The 20,421-nt window shown below is 49.2% G+C and overlaps 1 protein-coding gene across 1 annotated transcript in view; it reads right to left on the bottom strand.

The window, feature by feature from the left end:
• SLC28A1 (solute carrier family 28 member 1) overlaps positions 1 to 18,241 on the bottom strand; it is a 55,048-nt gene extending 36,807 nt beyond the window's left edge. The window contains 8 exon segments of the mRNA XM_082449138.1: positions 2,562 to 2,745; positions 6,772 to 6,863; positions 9,127 to 9,194; positions 9,197 to 9,217; positions 10,045 to 10,156; positions 11,037 to 11,152; positions 12,775 to 14,113; positions 14,242 to 18,241. Of these exon segments, the coding sequence (XP_082305264.1) occupies positions 2,562 to 2,745; positions 6,772 to 6,863; positions 9,127 to 9,194; positions 9,197 to 9,217; positions 10,045 to 10,140 (461 nt within the window). The 5' untranslated portion in view covers positions 10,141 to 10,156; positions 11,037 to 11,152; positions 12,775 to 14,113; positions 14,242 to 18,241.
• Between the last annotated feature and the right edge of the window lie 2,180 nt (positions 18,242 to 20,421).

Here is a 20,421-nt window from a genome sequence, read left to right as displayed (position 1 = left end):
GCCACAACTACTGAAGCCCGTGTGCCACAACTACTGAAGCCCATGCGCCTAGATCCCATGCTCTGCAACAAGAGAAGCCACCGCAATGAGAAGCCTGCACACCGCAACGAAGAGTAGCCCCTGCTCGCTGCAACTAGAGAAAGCCTAGGTGCAGCAACAAAGATCCAACGCAGCCAAAAATGAAAATCAATTAATTTTTTTAAAAAAGAGTATGGTTCAATGGTTTTTAGTATATTTACAGGGTTGTACAACCGTCACTGCAATCAACTTTAGAACATTTTCATCAGCCCAAAGAGAAACCCCACACCTCTACCCACCACCCCCATCTTCCCATCCCCCTCCAGCCCTAGTCAGTCACTAATCGGCACTTCCCTGGTGGTGCAGTGGTTAAGACTCCAAGCTCCCAATGCAGGGGGCCCGGGTTCAATCCCTGGTCAGGGAACTAGACCCCACATGCATGAGCAACTAAGAGTTCGTATGCCACAACTAAGGAGCCCATGAGCCACAACTAAGGAGCCCACCTTCCGCAACTAAAACCCGGCACAACCAAATAAATAAATAAATATTTTTAAAAAATCACTACTCTCTGTCTCTATAGATTTTCCTATTCTGGACATTTCATATAAATGGAATCATACAGTATATGGTTCTTTGTGACTGGCATCTTTTACTTAGCATGTTTTCAAGCTTTGTCATTATTGTAGCATTAATCAGTACTACCTTCTTTTTATGGCCAAATAATATTCCATTATATGTATAGACACAATTTATTCAGCCATTTAATGGTTGGTGGGCATTTGGGTTGTTTCCACTTTGGCTATTATGAATAATGATGCTATGAACATTTGCATATAAGTTTTTGGATATATGTTTTCATTTCTCTTAGGTATATACCTAGGAGTGGAAATGCTGGGTATGGTAACTCCACGTATAACATTTTGAGGAACTGACATTGTTTTCTATTGCAGCTGCATCATCTTACATTTCTTTCAGGAGTGTATGAGGGTTTCAAATTTTTTCACATCTTTGCCAACTCTTGCTATCATTTATCTTTTTTGTTATAGCCATCCTAGTATATGGGAAGTGGTATCTTGCTGTGATTTTTTTTTTTTTTTGGTATATAATTTGCAAATATTTTCTCCCATTCTGTGGGTTGTCTTTTCACTTTGTTGATGGTGTCCTCTGAATCAAAAAATTTTAGTTTTTATACAGTCTTATTTATCTTATTTATCTAGTTTATCTGCATGTATTTTTCTTTTTTTCCTTGGCCATGCCACGCAGCTTGCGGGATCTCAGTTCCCCAACTGGGGACTGAACCTGGGGCCATGGCGGTGAAAGCGCCAAATCCTAACCACTAGACCACCAGGGAACTCCCTACCTGCATGTATTTTTTTAAAGCAAACTTTATAACAATACCTCAAATGGAAAACCAGTATCAGTGATTTGTCATAAACAGAAGATGACTATAAAAATAAATCCTTTTATAAATCTATTTAATAAAGAGAAGGCAAATGTAAAAACAAATCTATTTATAAATAAAACTAAGAATTTGTTTATAGGCTGGCTCAAAGCATTTTGCTGTGGTATGGGGGTCTTACTTTGGGAAACACCATTATGCCCTACACCTGCCTGGCTTAGTCATTGGTTATCTTTGGGCACCAGTTTCTTCATCAACAAAAAAAAGAGTACCTTTTTTAAGCCATAGAAACATTTTTTCCCAGCTAAATTTTTTCTTTCTTTTTTTTGCAAACCTGTTTATAAAACAGATAAAATAGAGCTGTCTGGTTGAAATGGAGATTGGGAGGCAGGGTGTCTGATGTTCCCCTCTCTGATCTCCCTCACCTGCCCTACGGTACCTCTAAGGTTTCCAGAGCTCTAAGGAACCCAGTTTAAAAACCAGGGGATCCCAAAATGTGTTCAGGAACATGGCTGGCTACATCAGAATCCCCTGGTGGCTAACTAAAAATATTAACTAAAGGGAAAAGAATTTCAATAAGAATAGATACATGTATATGTTTAACTGAATCACTTTGCTGTACACCTGAAACTATCATAACATTGTTAATCAACTATACTCCAATATAAAATAAAAAGTTAAAAAAAATATTGATTCCTGGACCTCAATTCAGACTGCTGAATCAGACTCCAGGGGTGGTCCCCTGCAGCTGTATGTCTCACGCATGCTCCAGGTGATCTGATAGGAGGCACTGATATGGGCCCTCCCTGCTTGAATGGGCTGCGATATCTGAATTTAGGAAACTGTTGATTCCTGTCCTCAGGTATCATAGTCACCTGTTTTAACTGGAGCAGAGAATCAGGTGGGAACTGGCGAAATGCCACAAAGATGGCACAAAGATGCCTCTGAAGCCACCCAGCAACACCTGCTCCGGGGCTCCCAGGAGGCAGGCAAGTAACATGTGCTCCCCATGGCTCAGGAGCCCTCTGGTGCGACAAGGACAAAGGACCTCCCCACCCAGCCCTGGCTGTGACCCCGCAGCTGACTCAGAGGCCCTCTGTCAATGTGCCTGCCCACCCCCATACTCCCCTGGGGCCTCACTTACCTCTTAAACCAGAGGTTCAGGCGGGGATGCCCCAGAGGCTTGACACACCTCAGCAGCTTTGGCCCCAGTGGCCTCTTCAGCAGGTTGTGGGCCAGGAAGACAAGGTCCACACAGGTGAGGACAAACAATGCCAGGGCCCTCTGGAAATCCAGGAGGCAGGCAATCAGCAGGAAGGCAGCAAATGCTGGGAGTAGGTGGAGGGTGAAACAGAGACGGGGTCATCCATAATGACACTGGCGTCTGCAGGACCCCGCAGCCCTATCCTCCAGCTCCACCTTACTCCAGCCAGAGCTCTCTGAGCCCTGGTTTCTTCGTCTGGAAATGAGCACCATTGTCAGAGGGTCATTATGAAGTTAATTGACAGAATGTGTGTAAAAGGGCTTTGCAAACTATAAAGTGCTGAGGGAGATGTTTAAGGAGGAGGCAAGACAGCATGAATCTCTGAGCATCAACGGAGCGCCTGCTATGTTCCAGAGCCACACTAGGTTCCGAGGAGGACAGAGATGGATAAGTCAGTCGCTCCAGGAAGGCATTCACTTGTGTGTGTCAGGCTCCCGTTCTGAATATTCATCAGTGACCATTTTTCTTCCTGGAATTTCCTTTTCCCCCTTTGCCCTTCTCCCTATTTGAGCAGCTAGGCCAGTCTGTGCTATACCTCAAGAGAGGAATATGATAGCAGATAGCGGAGGGGAACTATCTCTCCCTGGCTTATGAATTTCAAGAGCCAGAGCCCTTGAAGAATGGAAAGGACTTATAACCTTTCCATTGGATAAAAAATGTGGGATGGAACATTTTGAGTAAGTGTAATCCCTCCCCCTCCCCCTCTGCTGCCAAACTAGTTAGAGGATACCCGTGGGTCCCAGAGAAAAGGACTCTGAGCCAGGGGAGGTGGCAAAAGCCCAGGCATGTTTGTGGCATTGCAAGCAAAGGCGTCCTGCCCCAGGGAGGCAGCAAAATGTCACGGAGAGGAATGCGCATGGAATGCATGGGCAGGCAGAGTCACAGAAGGCTTCTGAGGTTCCGCACACCTCAGCAGGCACCGAAGCAGAGGAAATGATCTCTATGAGTGGCTCAGAGAGAAAGGAGACCAGAACAGGCCCACGATGGAGATGGGGGTGTCTCCATGGCTACTTGCAGCGGCAGAGAACCCAGGACCAGTTGGGGAAGTGGACAGGTTAGCAGACACTTGAGAACTGATCGTGGCTAATCACCCCCAGGGACTCCTGAGGAAAGAGGTGAAGGAATATTCCAAACTGACAGACGTTCAGTTCCTATCCCTCACTTGGAACAATGAAATTGAAATAGAAACTTTATTTTCCATAAATCGAGTTATGGAAAATAAAGTTACTTTTCTCTCACACAGAAGTTTGTGGGCTGGGACACCTGTATGGGGGTTAGTTAGAAGCACACAGGTGAGGCTCTGCAGGGCAGCGCCAGGGATGCAGGCATAGGGCTGTGGGAAGTCAGAGGAGGGGGAGCTGGTGGGGGACAGGCGCCAAGGTCAGCACTATTTATAGCACTGCCAGAATTACTCCTCACACCCATTTCACGGGTCGGTACTGTGGTGATCCCCATTTAGAAATGAGAAGTGAACTGACTCACACAGGGAGGAAATTGGACTGGAATTCCAACCTGGGTCTATCTGTGGCCAGCAGGAACTGGCACATCGTGCAGGAGAGGGGGCGCTGTGTGGACAAGTCCTCCAGGCAAGACATGGGAGAAACATGTATTAGGAAGTATTTTCATCCTTCTAGGATCCATTCACCTCTCCGGTGATAGGATTTTCTGTTCCTTTTGGGCACCCCTCCCTACTCTTAGCCCATGTGGTCCCGCAGTGTCTGACCCACTTCAGGGGTGGGAGACCACAGCATCCCCTGGGCCCAGGGATGGGCACATGACCCGAGCTAGGCCCATCAAAGGCCTCCAGGGACTTGGCTGGAAATATGGGCAAGAGGTACACTCTTCTGAGACTGGGGACGCTGAGGGCCTCCATGTCAGTCAGCCTCCAGTGTTATCTTTGCATCCATGGAGAAAGCCCACCTAAGGCAAGGAAGCCATTGCTACGGCTCAGACTAAGTGCTGAGAACATGAGCTTCATTTCTCTACCACACCTACTTCAGGAAGTACGTGAAGAGCCTTGCCATAGAAGACGTGATACAATAAAGATATCAAAGAGCTGGAGGAAATCAAAATCCCAAACGTGGAGAAAGTAAGGGAGGATTTAATGATTGAGACTGAGTTCCTGACAGCAAAGACAAAAGTGGAAATAGGATATGGTAGGTCATTTCCATTGTCTGCTAGAAGGAATTCAATCATTTCTTCAAGAGAAACAAATCTGAGTCTGAGTGAAGGTGGACACAAGGGGAACCAAGACGGCCCTGCTCAGCTCCTGTCAAAGGAAGACTTCACGGTGTCTGACATCTCGAGGAGGAAGCTGCCAGGGCCATGAACCGGCCCCATGGCAGCAGGGCATCCTGCTTTTCATTTCATCATGAAGACTGGGGCCCCTGCTGTCATGCCTCCATGTCTTCTCCCCTGTGTAGTCCCCACAAAGGCCTCTGCATCCACACCCAGCTCCCCTGTCGATCTCCCACCTGCCAAGCCAAATCGAGCCTCCAGCTGTGAGGACCCGCCTCTCCGCCTGGGCCCTGGACCCCTCCTTCCCCGTGCCCAGGGGACCTTGCTCCACCGGTCATCTCCACCTCCTCACTCTTCCCCTTCTTTCTACAAACTCCCTGCCTCAGCTCATAAACACAGTCAAAGTGTCTCCCTTCACAAACACACCCCCTTCCTTGACACTGCCACACCCTTCCTTTAATATTCCCGCCCAGTTCTCATTAAAAAATTTCCCGCAAGAGCTGTCTAGACTTACTGTCTACACTGTCTCTCCTCCTGTTCTCCATCCAGCTTTTGCAAGTCCACCCTAAGTCACCATGACTTCCTTGCCCCTAAATCCCACGGACACTGCTCCATCCTTGGCCCGCTGGTCCCCTTACCGCAGAGATGCTGGTGATCTTCCCCTCCTTCTTGAAACCCTTTGCTCCCTGGGCTTCTGCACCAACTCTGCTCCTGGTGTCCTGCTGCTGCCCCCACCTGCACGCCTTCTCAGGCTGTCTCAGGACTCCTCTTCCTCTCTAACTCCTTCCGTGTGGCTAGTCCCCAGGTTTCCATCTGTGAACCACCTCTCAATTCATTCTCCAAGCACCCCTGGGAAACCTCTTCTCCTCCTGGAGGGCCTGGCAGCGGTTACCTCCAACACACTGTCCAAAACAACTCGCCATCCCCCTTCCTGCTGAGACCCCCTCCTCCACTCCTGTTCCGTGGCTCTGGCGGGCAGCATCACCCACCCCCGTGGTCCAAGCAGAACCCTGAGGCATCCTGGATTCCAGGGCCTCCTTCATCCTGCACAGGTGATCAGCTCCCAAGTCTGGCTGGTGTGGCTTCTCGAAGATTTCTCAAATCCACCCCCTTCCATCCTCCAGCACTTCATCTTCTCCCATATGGAATGTGGTCCTCAACATCTCCTTCTCCCGTCTTTCCCGCCTGCCTCTTCTGGGTTTCCACAATGTGAATCCAAACTTGACACTTCCCGGTTAAATCCTTCAATGGCTCTCTCTGGCCTTGGAGGTAAAATCCAAGTTTCTCCAACTCCCTCCCAATACCTGGCCCCTTCTCATCCCTCCAGCCTCATCCTCTGGCACTCCTGGTCTAGAACTTTACCCTCCAGCCACACCTGAATGTTTATCAGCTGCCTGCCCACATACTGCAGGTTTTCACCTTTGCTCATGTGTTCCTCTGCCTTCTCACTCCTATTGTCCTTCCCCTTTTACCTGGTTAACTCCTGTTCAACCTGTGAGACTGGAATGTTACCTCCTCCTGGAAGTCCTCCCTGATCACCCCCACATCCTTCCTTGGTGTTCCCAGATGGCTCTCGGCATTATGTGGAAATATTTGTCCCCCTCTCCCTTACTGATCAGAGAGTACCTTGGGCACAAGATCTGGTCTGGTTCAATTCTCATTCCCCAGCTTCTGGAACAAGAGCTGGCCCTGAGTTGGTGCTCAACAAACCTTTGTTGAGTTATTGGGTAAGTGAATGACCCTGCCCTGAGACATGGATAGCTGGGTGCAGGTGGCTAAAACCTGGGTGGTGGGAACCATGGGGCTAAGCAGGAGTGACTGTCTCCCTGGTGGGGCTGGGCCCCAAGCTCACCAGTACATAGCAGGCCTGTGCAGATCCATCGAAACAGCTGTGCGTGCCCTCTGCAGAAGCGTCTCACCCTCAGGGCTGGCTGCAGGCTCCTCCTGGGGAGAAGACCAGCAGGGTCTATGAGTGGCGCCCCCAGACTCCCACCCCTGTGGGGATTCTCAACACCTCCAGGTAGAAGCCACTCAGGTACGTCCCCAGTAAAATGGCAACATGGGGCGAGCCAGGCACTGGCCTTGACATCCCACAGGGTTACAGGGCAACCCTAGCCCAGAGCAAACTAAGGAATGGCTCAGGCCGTCCACTCCTTCTGGCCTCTGTCTGTACCAGCTGTGTCTCAGCCTGAAGCAGCACCACTACCCAAGTGATAATCCTGCCTCCCGGGTATGGGAAGGAATAAACTGAGACAATAAGGAAGAACCTTACCAACATACAGAAATGCACAAACCACGATGGCTGCCTCCCCTCCCCTGTCCCATTTCCAACTGTCTGAGGAGCAAAGTGGGGAGGCTCCCAGCTCTGCATTTACTCCTGTGGGACATTATCCTCTGAGTCAACAGCACCTCCCAGAGAGAGGAAGTGTGAACAGTCCACTGGCAGCCGTCACACAGTCCCACTGCCTTCCGGACCCGGTGCAAATGCCAATTCTTGTCTGGTCACTTGGCCACTTGTCTGTCCCTGGAGGAAAGGCTGGTACCTGAATACCTCTGAGGTTCCCCTGGCTGAGCACGTAGGAGATGCTCACTCACACTCATTCAGCCACCAGTCATTTTTTAAAGGAAACTCTCTCCCCTCTCTCTGTCCCCACTGGCCACCTCCTAAGTGAGGCATTTTCCCTCAATCTCGTCCCAAGGCAGACAGATGGAATCCACAACCCCACCCGGCTGAATGCTTGAGACTGAGCAGGACCCTATGGGGCTTCTGGGCACAGAAGCCTATGTCCCCCCATTTCTTGTTTGTAGGGAACAGACTCCAGCCTCCATGACCTTCCCTGAGTCCCAAAGGGCAGATTCAAACAGTTGTTAATCAGGGAAGGGAAGGGATGCAGAGACAAGGGAGGAGCAGCCAACAAACAATAGTGCAGCCTTGGGGCAGGGTCCTGGGTCCCCTTCAAGGGAAACACATAACAATATATTTGAGCTCTTTACAGAACTAAAACCCAACACATGGGAAATGTCAGCATTCTTCATTCCAGAAAAGACCACCTGAGGCCAGATTAAAGGAACCAGAGAAGTTCATCAAGAAGATTACCTGAGGGCTTCCCTGGTGGTGCAGTGGTTGAGAGTCTGCCTGCCAATGCAGGGGACGCGGGTTCGAGCCCTGGTATGGGAAGATCCCACATGCCGCGAAGCGGCTGGGCCCGTGAGCCACAACTGCTGAGCCTGCGTGTCTGGAGCCTGTGCTCCGCAACAAGAGGGGCCGCGATAGTGGGAGGCCCGTGCACCGCGGTGAAGAGTGGCCCCCGCTTGCCGCAACTAGAGAAAGCCCTCGCACAGAAACGAAGACCCAACACAGCCAAAATAAATAAATAAATAAATAAATAAATAAAAAGAAGATTACCTGAAACAAAATTAAAGGGGTGCAGGCCCTGCACACACCCTAGTCTTGTCAGCAACCCCACCCTTGAACCATTGCTATAAAACTCCTCACCAAATCCTCCTGGGTGGGGACACACAGTTTTCGAGGGTGGAAGCCGGCTGTGTCTCCCTTTGCCTGGCAAAGCAATAAAGCTATGCTTTTCTACTTCACCCAAAACTCTGTCTCCGAGATTCGATTTGGCACTGGTGCACAGAAGCCAAGTTTTTGGCAACACGCTCTCATTAGCTCAGGATCTGGCCAGTCAGGACCCCCCCCAGTAGGCCTGGGTGTCAGGAGGCCAAGCTCTAGGCTCGATTCGCTGCCTGTGAGACCTGGGTCCATCTCTCTCCCTCTCTGGGCTTCAGCCTCCCCATGTGAAAGGAGGGGCCTGGCCCAGTCTAGGGGTTTTCAAACTAAGCTTCAAGGTTCCCTGAGGTGCCCCAGAGACCGAATGGGGTAGAAGGCAGATGAGGAGTAAAGAGGGGACCAGGCTGGTTCAGGGCCCCCATCCAACTTCAACCAGAGCAGGCCCCTCAGTATAAATTGGGGTCCCTCATGGGATTTTCATTCTGGCTGCTTCAAAGCAGATTGGGACCCTCTGGCCTGGCTCACCTCTGAGGCAGAGGTCAGCAGAACTCATTTGTTGGCTAAAACACATTTACTCCTTTCTTCAGCAAAGGTCCAGGGAGCCCCTTCCCTGTCAGCAGGCCAGGCTCCCCATCCCTCCTCCCCACAGAGGCCTCCTCCCCAGGCCAGCCCACATCCTTCCCGGAGATGACCTACCATCCTGAGGAGGGCTCCAGGCCAGCCTTGCTCCCGCTGTCCCTGACTTCTGCAGGGCTTGAGTCACTGTGCCAGGGTCCCAGCCTTCCTCCTAAAGCCACCAGAGATGGACCGGAGGTGCCTCCCGCCTCACGTGAGAGCTACAGCTGGGGGCCTGGAGTGCGGAGAGACCCAGGCTGCCACCAGTGTGCCCACAGTCACCTTGGGAGTGGGCTGGGGTGGGGACTGGGCACAGGAAGTAACCAGAGGGAACTTGAATTCCAAAATTTGAGCACCTACTGTGTGCTAGGCTCTGTGCTAGACACATCCTGCCCTCAGGGAACTCATGGTCTGCATGAAGGAGGGATACTTGTGCTTCAGGGGAGTTTGGGAGGGAAGTGGGTCCCTAGTTCTGGGCTCCAAAGTTCTGGGTGGAGGGCCTCAACCTGGCCATTCCAGAGCAAGGATGAGCTTGCCAGCTCCCCAGAGAGTCCCCATCCTCCCCCATCATGAAGGTTCTCCTACTTATCCTTTAATTTCTTTTTGTTTGGCTGTGCGGCGAGGCATGTGGGATCCTAGTTCCCCAACCAAAGATCGAACCCACGCCCTCCCCTCAGTGGAAGCACAGAGTCTTAACCACTGAAGGGCCAGGGAAGTCCCTTCCTCCTTATCATTTAGATCACAGCTGAAATGTTACTTCCTGGATGAGCCCTTCCCTGACCTTTCTGACGAGGGCAGGCTATACTGGCACATGATAGGTGTGCACAGATGTTTAATGAGTGATTAACGGGACTGCTCTGTGTGGAGGGGGTCAACACACTGGGGGGATCCTAAGTGTTCAAGCAAAGAGGTGAGGAGGAGGTGGGGGTGGGAGGAAGATGATGAACAAAGGCCCCTCCCACCAGGAGGGGCCAAACCAGTGTTGGGGAGGGGACAGACCAGGCTTTCCAACAGCTCAGCCCCCATGTTCTCCAAACCACCGGCCGCTGATGTGAGAGAGCTGGACTCTCTTAGTCTCAGTGTTTTGTCCTCCATGCGCCAGACCTTGCAGCTGAAAGACAAAGTCAGGGCCCAAAGCTGAAAGGGGAGGCCAGGCAGGACCCAGATGAGGGGCTGGGCGAAGGGCAGAGGATGGAAGGGAGGAGGCAGGGAGCGGGGAGCAGGGGCTTGGCATAGCCTCTCCCATCCCAGAGCTCAACCCTCATTGTGCCAGGGGCCCCAGTGACAGAGGAAGGCCCCCCCTTTCTGCACTCCTGAACCTGTGAGAGGCAAGTCCTTGTAAATCTGGAAGGTCAGGCAGAAACAGGGCAAGGTCTGCCCACTTCATAGAGAAGGAAAGGAAGGAATTATGTATAGCATGTGTATGTATCTGAAAGGCATTTTTCTGAAGACAGGTCTTAGCTTTCATCACTCACCGCAACAGGTTAAAACCATTGCCATTAAGTGATATTTTCATTGTATTACACTCTCCCATCTCTGAAAGATGGAGAGACAATATCCTGAAGACAACATTCCAGTCCCTGGATCCAACTATACCTGAAACCAGTCCTATCCCTGGACTTTTCAATTACAGGAGCCAATATAGTCCTTTTTTTTTTCTTTTTCTTTCTTTCTTTCTTTTTTTTTTCTTTGCTGAAGCTCAGTTCATAGGCCTAAACTCATCTGTAAATAAGAGCCCTAACGAAGACGCCATCTCTCTTCACTCCTGTCCCCTCTCTTTTTCTTCCCCTTGGGTAGCACCCTACCCTGTCCAAGCGCCAGCCTGGCTAAGCTCACATACCCAGGAGCACACACGCAAGGGCACACATGAGCAGGCCCATGTAGGGAAGTACACACACAGGCAGAGCCTGGGAAAGCCCAGCCACCCATGCACACACGCGAACGCAGACACACAGCTGCACGCAGAGGGGCAGGCTCGCCTTCCTACTCACATATTTGTGGTCAACAAGTCCCTCTCGGGGACAGACGGAAGCGCGCGTTTCCACGGGGACGGGCTGGATCCGACCTGCTTTCGCTTTGGCCTGTCTTCTCATCTCAGTGGAAATTCCTGGGCAGAGTCCAGAGTTGGAGTTGGCTGGGCCTCCCACCTGGCTCTGTCCAGCACGGTCTTCAGAGCCTAGGACCACGGCCAGGGCAGGGACCCCAGCCTCTCTCAGGGAAAAGAGGAAACGGGGCAAGTGGGCCCCACTCTAGGCCTGGCCTGCGGAGCTCCTGCCTCATAACTGAATCTGCCTTCCTCCTCAATGACGCCTTCCTCTCCACTCTTTCCTGCTCCCAAACAGGCCCACCTCTTCCAGGAAGCTCAGCTTTATTACTCTCACTCTCCCCATATCCCCTCCTGGGGCCTCCTTTTCCACCTGCCATCAGTGCTACTCAGTTTTTTGGATCATGTGTTTTATCGTTCATTTTGCATCTTACACAGTCTCCCTTTTCTCACTGGATCAGTAATTATAACAGCAACCTATTTTCCTGAGCTTGAAGATGAGGAAAGCAGTGTAGTGCCATAAATAGTAAAAAGTGTTTCAGGTCTAAGTGGTCTTGAAAACAAAACCAAATCACAGCTTGCCCTTTGGTTCCATTGCTTTTTAACTGACACCTAAGCAACAGCGTGCAAAGTCAATGGACAAAACCTTTAACATTTCAATCCTCAAACTAAACATTAAACTTATCTGACAGGATTGACAACATCTCCTTAATAATTAATCATACACACTCAGGACAAAATCCTTTATGATGCATAAACACTTCCTGGTAACACAGAGGCGGAGTTATCAGCACATGCTGGTTGTTTTGGAAGTTTGGGGACCATGATGGATGAAGGGTGGGGGGTACCCCTTCTCTTTAAAAACATTTTTTTGTCATTCTGATTACCAAAGTATTACACATGCATCAGCAAACATTTAAACATTATAGAAATATACAAAACACAGGAAGTTAAAAATCCCTCTAATCTGAGCCTTCCAGATATGACCACCACTGAGCTTGTGGAATTTTTCTCCAGACATTTTTCATAAGTGAATACTCTTTCAGGTTATTCATCTTACAAAAGAGGCTTATACTACACCAGCTTTTTTGCAATTTGCTCTTTTGGGTGGAGATCCACACTGTGCCCCACTCACTCTGTTGGAGGCTTGTGTGCTGCCTTGATTATAAACTAAACGTTTGTGGCATCATCTAGTTTATCCTGAGCAGAACACCTGCCACCATGGGCAGCCTCCACAGGGATGGGCTTGCAGCTGCCCTGGCAGGGGGCCTCATCAAGCCCCAGTGAAGGGCAGATCGGACTGTACCTGCTTCTCTGCCTCTGCCCACTTCTAACCTCTTCCTCCCCTCCTTCCCCCCTTTCCTGCTCCCTCTCCCCTCCCCTTCCCCCTTCCTCATCAGTCCTCTCCTCTCTCCTCCCCCTCCTCTCTTGGTTTCTCTTGGTGCCCAGAGAGAAGCCAGGAGGCACAACACATCCAGGAGCAGCCAAACTTGTTCCAAAACATTCCCTACACTGCACCTTAGAGCCTTGACATCTTCATGTGCCCTGATGTCTCAAACAAGGATTTAATAGGCTGTGTGTCTTGAAATGAACCCGGAGCTTAGAGCCCAAAGGTCTAGATTCAGTCCTGGCTCTGAAAGTTAACTGGTTTCCTCATCTGTAAAACGGTGGGTAATAGTACCTACCTCATAAATAAATACTGATGGGGATTAAATGAGCGAATGCAGGTGAGGTGTTTGGCAGAGAGGCTGGCACCATCAGGCTGGCAGGTGTCATCGCTGTCACAGGTCCCATCTCAGGGCTGTCTTGACGCACTGCTCTCCTCCTCCAGGCCATGAGACCCTGTGTTGCTCCCCTGCTCGTGGAAGGGCAGTCAACAGTGATCCTGGTCCCCAGAAACCAAGTGTTCTTTTCAGGTGAAATTTGGCTGAAAGCCACAGGCTGGGTGGTTGGGAGGCTGGGTGGGTTGGGATGAGACCCCAGGGAAAGAACAAGAGCTGGAGGACCTCAGGGGTCCTGGCTGTGCCCCATCCAGCTGTGTGATCTCAGCGTGTCACTTGACTCCCTGTGGCCTGTTTCCTGAGGAGATGATCTCACTGGGGTGATACAGTGAGGCCTGGAACTGAGCCAGGGCTGGGGTGCTGGGTCCAGAGCAGGGCGAGGCAAGGAATATATATATATCTAATGACACAGACTTGTCACAGTTGCAGCATTTGAACTTGTTGTATAAAAAGGAAATCTGTAAATCTATAACTTGGCAACATTTTACAACGCTGTATATTAAAGATGGCTTTCTCAAGAAATCCAGAACCACACAGCCCTATGGTCAAACACTTGTGACATTTGTGCCTCTGCTTTTAAAGGTGCTGTGATGGACAGTTGGCATGCCAGGGTTCGAGAAGAGTGGGTGGTTTGAAGTGCTTGCCTTTACCTGTGCAAAATCAAGTGGCTGCCTCTGTTGCTATTTTACTGTAAATTTGATGGTGTCTGTTCCTGTTCCATTCTCCAGGGAGCTTCTCTGTAGACTAACACCACCACCCACCAAGTGGTGGAGATGCCGGTGTCTGGGTAGTCATGGTTTTCTGTTGGACATTTGAATGTGATAAACAATCCAGCATCACTGGGAAAATACTACATGTGGAACGTGCACGTTTCCAGGGGGCGAACATCGTCAGTCAAGAGGTTTGCAATGATTTCCTTCCTGCCAAAAATAAATATGTGAAACTGCAAACAAACAAACAGAAAGGCCTGCGCGTTGCTATATATATATATAGCAACGTGTGTGTGTGTGTGTGTGTGTGTGTGTGTGTGTGTGTATCGTGTATCTTTCCCCCCTTCCAATCAAAACAAAACAGAAGCACTTAGAAGGATTTATAATGAGAAGACTGCTCCACCTCTCCCATCCCTGTCCCATTCCTCAGAGGCAACCCCTTACCTGTTTCTGGCTTCAGTTCTCTGGGGTCACTCCTGTTTCAGGGGAATTCTTGGTCTGAGCGGTAGAGAGTCCTTTCTCCTTGCCAGACTCTGATATAATGAAGAGGATATTTTTACAAGGGGTGAGTGAAACACTCAGAACTGTAAGAGGCAGACCTCGTCAGAAGGGACGTTCAACAGTCCCCTTATTTTCTTCTCACAGTTTTGCCTGCTCTCACCTCTTGGCTCTTCATAGATAAGGTCTTTTTCATCACATCTCTTCATGTGTCCAAGCAGTGACTAAAAAGAGAGGCTCCTCCCTGGTCAAGTTCCATGAGCATAAGCTTGTCATTCCTCTTTCCTAAACCTGCTTCTCTCTCTCTTACACCTGGGCGGTTAGCAGAAAGGACATTCAATACAATGGTCCCTTTCTCATTTGGGGCATTGAAAGATGGGATTCCTATAGGCCTAGTAGAAATATGCTAAACTAGAAAGCGTGTACAAATTCTGATGACACAGAGCAAAATACAAAAACTGAAAAAAGGGGACTTCTCTGGTGGCGCAGTGGTTAAGAATCCGCCTGCCAATGCAGGGAACACAGGTTTGAGCCCTGGTCCGGGAGGATCCCACATGCCGCAGAGCAGCTAAGCCCGCGAGCCACAACTACTGAGCCTGTGCTCTAGAGCCCGTGCTCCGCAACAAGAGAAGCCACCGCAATGAGAAGCCCGTGCACCGCAACGAAGAGTAGGCCCCGCTTGCCGCAACTAGAGAAAGCCCGCGCACAGCAACGAAGACCCAACACAGCCAAAAATAAATAAATAAATAAATTTATTAAAAAAAAAAAAAACTGAAGAAATATCTTAGACGTGTATGCCCTCTGCTTGTAACTCTTACACACTTTCCATAAGAAGGGACCCTCACGAGACTGAGAGCACAGTGCTCTTCTAGCACCTATACAGCAAGTCCAGGTGTTCACAGAGGAAGGAAATACGCCAAACACCCAAAAGGCCAAACTCCCCTGCCGCAGCTTACTTGCCGTGACTATCCCAGCGTCTCCTGCTAGAGTCCACCCCTTGACCCTTTCTGTTCATCGGGAACAGATGGGCACAAATGGCCATTATCCAGTACAAGATGAAAGAATGGGTGTGGGGGTTCATCTATCTCAGCAACAGTGAAGGGCTGGTAAAGTAAGACGCCTGGTCCCATGCCCATGAGGGCCCATGGCCACCAGGCAGGGGGATTTTCCCCAAACAGCTAAGAGATCACTCTTTCCAAATATTTAACTGGCTGCTACAATGTGAAATGTATTTCCCTTGTCTCTGTTTTCGTTTTACCTTCTATCCCTCCTGCCTTTCCATCTCATATTAGCTTTTTATATAATGAGAGGTTGAGATGCTTCCTTTTTCAGTTTGAAGCAGGTTAAGATGTTCCACAAAGGTAGGTCTTATTAATTCACGTCATCCTGTGAATGACGTGATTCAAGGATGATATCCGTGGCTTTTGTGGGTTTTATACCAAAGGCTATATCCTCCTCTGGGAGGCACAGTATTTCCTGCCAGCCATTGGCAGGGGCTGTGGGAGCTATTAATTTGGATCTCCATTGCCTTGTTGGCCCAGAGCCTGACACGGAGTCACAGTTGATAAGCTGGTTAATTATATAGGCAAAGATAGTTCCTTGATTGTTCCATTTTTTCCCTCTGTCAGGGCAGTGGTCTGATGTGGCATCCACTTAGAGCAAAGCCAGCTATTTTTATAAAAGTTTCCGTGAGGAGGGCTGTAGGCCTCCTGGGAGGAGCCGGTCAAATGAATCTACCACAGACCAGTAGTGTCATAGAGGAGGTGCTGACAAATGGGCATCACAAGTTAAATACAATGGTCCGGAAGAACAAAAATGAACACCTCTGAGTGTCACATCTAGACACCAAGACTTTCCAGGTGCAGCTTGCTTCCCTCCACCCAGGTGGGATTCCACCAGTAACATCGTGCCACAGGATGCAAGGCACGGTCGCCTCTCTGACTGGCACCAACTCTCCTTCCTGCATGGGCCTGCCAAGCCTATATCATGCCTTGCTGTGAGACACTGCTTTCCATGCCACTGTGCCTTAGGAGCAAGGTTCCCTCTTCCAAAGGCTGTGTCCCAGTCCCTTCACTTCCATGCCTGTTGGGGTTCGTGGAGAGCCTGACCCAGCCCAGGGGCTAATCACTGACCAGCTTGTGGGTCAGGAGGCAGTACTGACTGTTTCCCATGGGACGAGAGCTGGAAAGACGGTTTTCAGGGGTGGGGTGGAGATGTTGTTAACCACCCCACCTTGAAGGAAGGGAGAAACACCAGGGTCTCCCAGCTTGGAGGAGAAGAGCAGCATGTGAGTGGGCCCGGAGATGGTGACAATGGCACCAGCTGACGAGTTGGCATGTGCCAGGAGGTGGCTAAGAGCTTTCCCTGCACTATCTCAGATAACCTTCATGATAACCCCATGAGGTAGATTCTGGTCACCATTTCCCCCCGACCTGTCCTCCACCGAGGTGTGTGATGGAGGACCTGGCACCATAAATGGAGCGACTATTGAGAAGTTGAACAGCCTGGGGTAGAACCCCAGGCCACTGAGCCACACGCTTTTATTTGGGAGATCTGAGCTGGCGTTTGAGGTGTCCACACCATGTTTCTATCTCACCTGCAGCTTGGCAGGCAGGATGGATTCTGGGCCCACACTTAGACCTAATGGCTGTGAACTGTATTCTCCAGTCAGACTCCATGAAACCAGGGATACTGTGTCTCTGAGCAACTTCCTGAGTAAGACCCAGCACAGATTCTACAGGGGTTGATTTAATGGGCACTCAGCCACATAATCTGAGTAATTTGACTCCAACTGCTCCAAGAATATACATTTTGCCCTGTTAGAAAACAAGAGCCCTAATGAAATTTCTCTGCCAGTGACACAGTCTACACAGTAGGACACCTGATGCATCTTAAGCAGATTCCTTAGCCTGAGATGGGGATTCTCGTTCAAGTGATTTACTTCATACATCACGCATGAAGGTCCTTCATCTTCATGCGTGATGTATCCCCTGAGGCTGAGTAGACGGTAGCTGCTATCTCTCGCTGCCCTTTGGAAATAATAGGAAAGAGCCATCTCTGAACCACATCAGTTCTGAGGTCTGAGGACAGTGCCTCATGGATTCCAGGACCTCTGGGTGTCAGTAGGGGATGCCTCTATTGAAAAAAGGAACACAGGCACAAAATGGAGTCACTTGTCCCTAGGACAGCAAACCAAGACTCTACTAAAGTTTCAGCCACTCCCAGGAATGCACCCTTTAACCAATCAATCTGGAATTACCTGATGAGCACAGTGAGGTCATCTCATCTGCATGATAGATTTCTCCTTTTCTCCCAAGGGAAGGTGACCTTGCCTGAAATAATCCTTTCTCTCCTTTATGACTTTATGGTCCCACCCTCTTTCTGCCTTTAAAAACCTTCCACTTTGTACACCTCCTCAGAGCTCCTTTCTATTGATACTTGCCAGATGCGATGCTGCCCAATTCATGAATAAGGCCAATTAGATCTTTAAATTTACTCAGCTGAATTTTCTTAACACTCCTACCTAGAGCTAGCTCCAATCATAGCTCCAATCACTCACGTGCATCTCGGTTCCAAGGGCTTAAGCAACAAGCCCAAGCTCACATGGATAGCAGAGGTGGATTTGAACTGAGGTCTGTCTGTTCTCAGCTCAAACAACCTTCTGATAATTTGGCTTCCCTTGAAGTTCTCCTTTCAGAAGAAGGGAAGAATTCCCTTGTCAGGTAAAGTGTCCAGTCTTCTGGATGGTTACATGTCTCATAAAAAATTAGCAAGGTGGGTTTTTAGTGTGAAAATTCCATTTCCTTGTAAGTTTAATGAATGAAACGCTCCCTGAGTGTGATCAGCTCAGGGGTACTGACAACATCAAGGTACAAAACTGAGACCCAGACCCTGTCCCACACAACACTGTTGGTCTGCCAGTAACCAGAATCCACAGTCAACATAACCCAGGGGATGAGAGGCAGAATCAAATCGGGGAAAAAGAAGAGTTACTCCCAGAAGAAACTGTATGAGCTAGCTAATATACATTGCCAAAAAATATAGGGGAAATTTATGGAAACTTTTTAAGGCTGTTTGACCAAGATAGCAGAACAGAATTTTGATTCAGGTTTTGTTTATTGATATGTTCTCACTCACCAGAGATTCTATAGAAGCTCATACAGCCAGATACAGTTCTTACCATTTGGACAGGGGGAGGGGGGCTATAGATGGGGGTGGATAATACAAATCTGGACTAAATACTGACCCATGCTAAATTATAAGAAAAGACCAAAATTCCAAGAAAGGCAGGAACTCACAGATTTCAGGAAACAAGAATGCTTTATTGGGTCCCTGACATGCATCCAGCCCATCTGCCCTCTGTCCTCTGACATGACCCAGAAGATGGTCTCACTCCCTGCCGTGAGAAATTGGCGAGGCTCTGCTGGCTTTCCTCTCTAGGCCTGGAATTCTGGTTGGAAGAGCGCCTATGAAATGAACTTCCTGATCTCAGCAGCAGAGACAGACAGAAGGAACAGAGTAGAGGAGTCATCATAATGGACATGGGCATGGAAACCAGACCCCTAGCTGTGGTTAATTAATCATTGGGCCCCAGGAATGAAAAAGACCAGACAGTGCCTAAGATACCAGCTAGTTACTACTGTAACCAAAGGTTTCTGATTGGGCAAAGAGGTCTGTCTCAGCTGCCAAGGTAGAGTCAAAATCTCCCACTTAATTTCCAGACTTTCAATGGAGAGGAAGTCAAATATCTTTGAAGAAAAACCTTATTTTAACACTTAGATGCATATTGTTAACCTTCCTTGCAGCCTTCCCCAAAGGGATCTGTGTTCACTTATCTGGAAACTGAAAGGAAAGGAAAGTACTCAGACTTGGGGAGAGGGGTTTTGTAGGACACTGGCTCCAAGCCAAGTCCAATTTCTGGGTACAACAGAAGAGCATGTGGTCTGCCAATCCATAGAGATGTTTAATAGACCAAATTTTGCGCCATAGTAGACCCAGTGGAAACTCAAAGCCAATGAAAGGTTATTTTGAGTGTACAGTTGAAATGGATATATTCTGAAACACGCATAACCCCCACAATGGCTCTGATTAGTGGGGTAAGAATGACTATGATAGGATAGGAGAAGCACAAGCCATCAGAATTCCCCCTCCCGACCGAAATGGTAAATCAAAAGTGAGTCCGTATTTGTGAGGGAATTGTAGAAATTAGTGTTACTATCAGATTTGAGAGTGAAGTCATAGTGATTCTTACCACAGCTCAGCCTGGCCAATGCAAAACACCAGGAGGTCTTTGGATTGTTGTAAACTTTAAAACATGATGACTCCAATTGCAGGTGCTGTTCCAGAAATGGTCTTCTTGCTAAAGCAAATTCATCCAGCTCTTGGCATTTGGTATGAACCCTTTGATCTAGTGAATTCATTGTTTTCCTCGAGTTTGATGAGCAAAGAACATCAGAAGCAATTCGTCTTCAGCTGGCAGGGCAGCAGTACTCCACTGCTGTCCTGCTGAATGATATATATTATCTTAGCTGTCCAGCTCTGTGCCACAGACTGCCTCACAGGGACCTTGACCTCAGCAATGCAATGTTCCAGCACGCTGATGGCATCATGCTGATAGGGTCTGGAGATCAACAGTTTCCCTAGATGCTTTGGCAAGACATATATATATGTGAGTCAAGAGATGGGAGATAAAGCATGTGAAAATGCAAATGTCTGTTCCTTTGATAAAGTTCCTGGGGATCAAGGGGTCTATTGAGGTCAGAACAGATCCTCCATTAACGTAGGACAAATTCCTACATTTTGAATTCCTTACCACTAAGGCCCAATTCCAGGCAAAATTGTCAGTTTGGGGCACCTTGCTCCAACCCATTTACTGATTGACCCAGAAGACTGCCAGCTTTGGGCAGGGCGCAGAGCAAGTGAAGGCTCTCCAGCAGGAAAAGGCTTTAGCACAAATGATTCTGCCACCAGGCCACATGACCTGGCAGAGCCAGTGGTGCTTGAGGGATCTGTCTGTGGCATACTGGGGAGCCACATGGAGATTGTGACAAGTCTTGATTTTAAAAATATGGCAGGAGAACCCAGAGTTTAGAATCAAGTGATACGCTGGCCAACAAGTAACTATTATCCTTTTGACACACAGCCCTCTGACTTGCCGCTGGGCTCTGGGGAGTCTAACTGCTTGGCTACAGCCTACCAGGCGGCCATGCTGGCCCTTATGGACAGGGCTTGTCGGATCCACCCAGCCCAAATCAGGCATGGCCACCAGCATTAGGTGAATGCTCCAGGATAGGGTTCTGGAGGCACAGGCAAGCTGTGTGTGGGCGTCACTCACTCTCCCATA

The sequence above is a fragment of the Balaenoptera physalus genome, assembly GCF_965194825.1.
Source record: "Balaenoptera physalus genome assembly, chromosome: 2".
NCBI lineage: Eukaryota > Metazoa > Chordata > Mammalia > Artiodactyla > Balaenopteridae > Balaenoptera > Balaenoptera physalus.
The sequence above is the reverse complement of the archived record's forward strand: the minus strand, read 5'-3'. Positions and strand labels throughout refer to the sequence as shown.